Genomic DNA, 6000 nt, shown 5'->3' on the forward strand with positions numbered 1-6000 from the left:
GAACCAGGACCAGGCAGAGGGGGTGCCCCAGCTTTGGCTGGGACAGCCCAGGGCTAAACCCAGCAGGAATAAACCTCAAAGGGCCCCAGGTACCCCTGCCCAAGGCCAGAGAGGCAAGAGCCACCAAAGGTACTTCCCCAAATGCATCCCACGACCCTGCCTCGTCCCTTGGCACGTCCCTGGTGAGCGTGCACACCTGCAGGTGCCAGGTATGTGTGACTTGGCTGTCACAGCTCTGCAGCCTGCCCCAGACCTCCCCCAGGCAAAAATCAACCCCTTCTGACTGGCAGAGCAGCAATGCTCAGGCACTTGCCTGGTTTCTGCTGCACCCCCACGAAGCCCACGTGTCCCACCTGAGCCCTGCTCCCAGCACGTGGCCCGTGCCCAGCATTTGTCCTGCTTGGTCACTGAGACCCTCTTCCAGCTCTGGGAAATCTGTGCCCGTGCCACCCAAGCCTGTGCTCCAGGCACGGCCAGGGCACCCACGCACACCCTGCTGGCTGCCAGGGCTGCGCTGCCTACCTGGCCAGCTGTGTGCCCCATGTCCTGCCTCCCAGCAAACCCCAGGTAGGGATCCACAGGCCCCAGAGCCACCCCGACCCCACGGGTGGTTTTGGCTGCAGGAGCAGAGTGAACCTGCTGCTGTGAGCAAACAAACACGAGCTTGGCAAGAAAACAGCCCGTGAAGGCAGTGTGGGTGAAACTCTGGGCACCGGTGGGGCACGGGCTCTGGCAATGATTAAACTGGCCAGCCCAGATTTCCCGGCAAGGCAGCGCAGGGCTGGGACCCGGTGGTTCATATTATGCAAATCACCTGGATCTGGGAGCATGAACGTTTGGGGCTGGAATTCCCCTCGGGCTGCCAGATTGTTACGCCGCCCAAGCTATAAAAGCAGAGGCACGGGCAGGGCTTGCCCATCGGCACCAGCCTCCCGGGCCCGCAGCAGCGGCGAGCGGCCAGCCCGGGCTCCGTCTGCCCTCGCTCCTCTCTGGATTACCCGCAGCTGCTGGAGTTGCCACCACAGAAGGTACCAAAGCTTTTTTGCGAGGCCTGGTGACGTGCCCGAGGCCAGGACAGCTGCTTTGCTCTGCTCCCCGCACCTGGGCTCCCGGTGGGGATGCGCTCTGGCCTCTCCAAGCTCCACCTTGGCTCTGGCAGCCCTGCGGGGCCAGCAGCTGCCCTCCGGCCCCGGGCTTGGCAATGGACAGCAGCTGCCCTCCAGCCCCGGGCTTGGCAATGGACAGCAGCTGCCCTCCGGCCCCGGGCTTGGCAATGGACAGCAGCTGCCCTCCGGCCCCGGGCTTGGCAATGGACAGCAGCTGCCCTCCGGCCCCGGGCTTGGCAATGGACAGCGCCATTTGGCTTTTTGTGAGCGCCGGGCAGGGGCTCGGTGATAGGGACGTGCTCATTGCGAGCGGTGGACAGCACTGGAGCCGTGGCACAGCCGTGGGCAGGGGGCTCAGGAGGGGCCGAGTGCCCAAACCCGCACCCACGGAGGGGCTGGGGCACTGCTCTCTGCTCTCTGCCAGCCGCCCCTGGCTGTCACCTCCTCCGGCTGGCAGCCGGGCGAGGCCGGGCTGCTGGGGACAGGGCAGTGACTCCACGTCCCCAGCTCGCTCCGGCTCAGCTCCTCTGCGCTGGCCCCAGAGCTGGTGAGTCAGGCCCAGCCCCAGCCGGCAGGTGCTGGTGCATATTTCTGCAGAAGTGACCCAGAGGTGACGATGGGTGGAGGGAGAGCCAGCCCGACCTCGCCCAGCCCGACTCGCGGTGCTGCAGGTGCTGGGGGCCTGGGCTCACTGTCATCTCTCGGCACAGAGCTCCATGGCAGGATCTTGTGAGATCAGCAACATCTTCTCTAACTACATCAGCGCCATGTACCAGCCCGACGAGGTGCAGCCAGCCTTGGACATGCTGGGGCAGTTTGGGGATGACAGCAACCTGGGGCTCAGCCTCCCGGCCAGCCAGCCCCCAGCACAGAGCACAGGTAGGAGCAGGGGAGTGGCAGTGGTGGCACTGGGGAGCCGGCACCAGGGGCAGTGTGAGGCAGTGCCGCTGGCTGGGAACAGCACTGCAAGGTCCTTGTCCCACAGGGACAGGTCAGCAGCTTCCACCGTGCCTCAGTTTTCCCAGGGAAAGGCTGTGGGAGGACACCCTGGGTGGCAGACGTATGGCTGCTGGGAGCACATCTGATTTATACAGGAGATGGGGGAATCACTGTCCCCCTCCCACAGCACAGGGGACAGGCTGCCAGGGCTCACCAGGAGCAGTTTGGAAGTACAATCCTGGTGATGGGGCCCATGTGATGGTGCTCAGGGAGACACCCTGAGAAACACACCAGCAGAGCAGGGGCAATCACAGCACAAACAGGACAAATGGCACCCAAACTAGCGGTGTGGGAAGTGTGGGGTCTGCAGGGCAGGGCACTAAGGACCCTTTAGTCCCACAGCCCTTCAAGGGCAGGACCTGTGTGTCCTGTAGGATCGCCACGGGACCACATCAGGTGTCCAGTGGGCACGGGCAGCCCACATGAGGCACATGGTGCTGGTACAGCCACCCTGCTCTGAGCCCTGCTCTCCATCCCTTGCAGACAAGCCCCAGTGGTTCAGTGAGCTCCCGTACTTCTGGACCAAGGTGCAGGTGCTGGAGTGGATCAGCTACCATGTGGAGAAGAACAAGTACGATGCCAGCTCCATCGACTTCTCCTGCTGCAACATGGACGGGCACACGCTGTGCCACTGCAGCAGGGACCAGATGCGCCTCATCTTCGGGCCCTTGGGGGATGAGCTCTACGACCGCCTGCATGAGATCAGTGAGTGCAGCAGGGTCTCCTGCATCTGCTGGCCCAGCAGCTGAAGAATGAGTCTGAGAGCTCTCCACTAGCCCAGGAGGCTGGTGCTTCCTGGGCACTGCAGAGGCAGAGTGGGAGGGTGTGGGGGCACAGACCGGAGTCCCAGCATGGCTGGGCTCAGCTCCCAGTATGCACTATTCCCCTTCATATGGAATAGGAATTGCTAACCCCAGTCCTTCACCCCTGTAGCCTCTGATGAGCTGAATTGGATCATTGATTTGCTAGAAAAAGAGGATGCGACTTCCCAGACCTTCCTCAACTCCAGCCAGCTGGGTAAGAGAGGGGCCCTGGCCAAGCCTTTTCCCCAGGGATCACATACTGATGACAGCAAGGCTAACCCCTTCTTCCCTTCTGCCCCTTCCAGAGCTGGGAAATTCCTGTGCCAAGGACTCCCTGGAGGACTTAAAGCCCACAAACCCTTTCACAGACTTCACCTACTTGCCGGGTTCCATGTCCCCAGGCAGCTCTGATGTCTCAGGTCAGTGTTTTGACAAGGGTGGGTTTGCAGCAGTCTGGTGGCAGGGGAAGGGTGGGAGCCAGGGGAAAACCTCCAGATGCTCAGAGGCCTGAACCCTGATCCTTTGCCTCTCAGGGCCTGTGATGTCCCATAGCCCCAACTCTCAGGACTCCGGTGGAAGTGACCTCGACCTCGACCCTGCAGAATCAAAGCTCTTCCCTGATGGTGAGCTGCTTCCTTCCAGACAGGAGCTGGGAGGGGAGGGCTGGCTCCCGGGCAGTTGTGCACTTCCTACCTGCAATGGTTTAGGGACAACACCTGAACACCCATCCTCAGAGTGAGGAGGAGGGAAAGGCCTGTTTCCCTGAGTGTCCTGCTTCTGCTTCTCTCCGTTGAGCAGCATGATGGGCAGGGCACTGGTGATCCTGGTGGGAAGGGGTGGGTGGTGGCAGATGGGTGAAGATTGCAGCCAGGAATCCTGGGCACAGAAGTCAGTGTTTGGTATTGATCCCAGCTGGTGATGACACTGGGAACACCAGGAATGCAAGGAAGCAGTGGGGTTTGGGGAAGGAGCACATGCTGCCCTAAGCATAGTGCTGGGGATGAGGGTGGGATGAGGCTGGAGGGAATGGAGTGACTTTGCTCTCTGGGGATATTTCCCTGGTATCTGGGCCTGAAAAGAGGGTGCTCCTGGTCCCTGGGAGGACAAGGAGGGGGCTGCAGTCTGGCATGTGCTGCCCAGCCTGACGTGTGCCCCTCTCTGTGTGCACAGACCACTTTCCAGGCAGCAAAAAAGGGGACAGCAAACACGGCAAGCGGAAACGGGGACGGCCCCGAAAACTCAGCAAGGAGAGCAGAGACTGCCTGGAGAACAGGAAGAGCAAGCACTGTACGTGAACCCTTCAGCCCACACTGCCTCCCCATCTTGCCTTCTTGGCTTCATGGGGAATGAAGGGAGGAAGGGCTTTGGCAGGGGGGTTTAGGGTGATCCAAAGGTTCAAGGACCTGCAGGAGCTTCCCTCCTCTACAGCTCAATGTCCTCTTTCAGCCCCAAGAGGTACCCACCTGTGGGAGTTCATCCGGGACATCCTGATCCACCCTGAGCTCAACGAGGGGCTGATGAAGTGGGAGGACCGGCGGGAGGGGGTCTTCAAGTTCCTGCGCTCGGAAGCGGTGGCTCAGCTCTGGGGCCAGAAGAAGAAAAACAGCAGCATGACCTACGAGAAGCTGAGCAGAGCCATGCGGTAAGTGCCCTACCCCGTCCTGGGGGGACTCGGCCCCATGGGGCTCAGCCTGGGCCCTCCAGCAGCTCCCCAGAGCTCTGATTCCACCTCTGTCTCTCACAGATACTACTACAAACGAGAGATCCTGGAGAGAGTCGATGGACGACGGCTGGTGTACAAGTTTGGGAAGAACTCCAGCGGCTGGAAGGAAGAGGAGGTGCTCAACAGGAACAAGGAGCTGTAGGAGTCCTGGATGAGCCAGGGTCTGATCAGCCCCTCAGGCCAGCCCTGAGCTGGGCTCCTTGACAGGAAACTTTGCCTGCAGCTGCATCTGGAAGCTGCTGGCCCATGCAGCGCGTGGAATTCCGACCCTCGCGTGGGCACGCTCGCGTGTGCAGGTGACTGCCAGCACCGAGGTGTTCAGAGCCAGTATTTTGGCTCCAGTAGGTTATTGCAAACTGTGACTTCCCTTGCTGGATCCGTACCTCCAGTTGGAGCCGTGGGGACTGGGGCTGTTTCAAAGCCTGAACAGATGCAACGGGGAAGAGAATTTGAAGCCCCACTGTGAGAGCCCAGCAGGTCTCCTGCTGTCATCCACCTCCTGCCTGGGCAGAGGGGCAGCACATCCGTGTCACCTGTGACTGAACAGAGCCTGTCCCAGCTGTGGGGTCCTCCTTCTTGCTGCTTGCACCGTGCCAAAGGTGCCCCATGTCCTCTTCACTGCATGTGGGTTGGGTGAGACCCCCTTTGTGTAGCAGCTTCTCAGTGTGGCACCTGCTGAGAGAAGATGGGAACATTGTGGAGCTTCACCTGGCCCCAGAAAGCCCTCAGTGAGTGAGAAGAGGATGTGGGACAGCAGGGCCATGCTGCATTTCCAGCCCAGCCTGTGTCTAGAGACAGGCCTTTTCTCCAAAAGTAGCTTCTAATTTATGTAAGACCCAAAAGAAGTGCAGAGTGAATGTACAGATATATTTTTTCATGAGTAAGATGTTCCTGTGTGAGAGCGTGTGCTGTGGGGCACACAGGTGTGTGGTGGCAGGTGGTGATGCTCAGCTGGACTGAAGTGATGTCACAGGGCACAGACTGGTGCTGTGCCAGCCACAGAAGAGGACACCAACCCAGCCAGGCACCCACCAGGTGCATGTGGTTTTCTCCTTTTCGAGTGGGAATATAAGATTAATAAATTGTTCATTTGTTGGGGTTTTGTACCTATCTGTGATTTTTTTGTTGTTTTTCTTAAAAACACAGCGAGGACCAGGCTCATGTTACTTGGGATGTCCCATGGCAGGAACCTTGTCTGCCACCATCTCCTGCCTGGTCATCCTGGCACAGAGTCACTGTCCTTGACAGGAAACTGTCCTGGTCATCCTGGCACAGAGTCACAGGACTGTCCTTGACAGGAAACCTTGTCTGCAGCTGTATCTGGAAGCTGCCCACCTCAGGGTAAGGTGGGTTTGTCCCAGACTGGCTC

The 6000-nt window shown here is 59.9% G+C and overlaps 1 protein-coding gene across 1 annotated transcript; it reads left to right on the forward strand.

Moving 5' to 3' along the window:
- The first annotated feature begins 894 nt into the window (after window positions 1-894).
- Window positions 895-5741, forward strand: ELF3 (E74 like ETS transcription factor 3). The gene is made up of 9 exons (XM_021527729.3): window positions 895-1028; window positions 1817-1985; window positions 2589-2810; window positions 3039-3122; window positions 3214-3327; window positions 3442-3531; window positions 4079-4195; window positions 4355-4550; window positions 4653-5741. Exons 2-9 carry the CDS (start codon window positions 1823-1825, stop codon window positions 4771-4773), a joined length of 1107 nt encoding a protein of 368 aa, XP_021383404.1. The 5' UTR covers window positions 895-1028; window positions 1817-1822; the 3' UTR covers window positions 4774-5741.
- The last annotated feature ends 259 nt before the right edge of the window (window positions 5742-6000 follow it).

The sequence above is a fragment of the Lonchura striata genome, chromosome 26, assembly GCF_050655825.1.
Source record: "Lonchura striata isolate lonStrDom1 chromosome 26, ASM5065582v1, whole genome shotgun sequence".
NCBI lineage: Eukaryota > Metazoa > Chordata > Aves > Passeriformes > Estrildidae > Lonchura > Lonchura striata.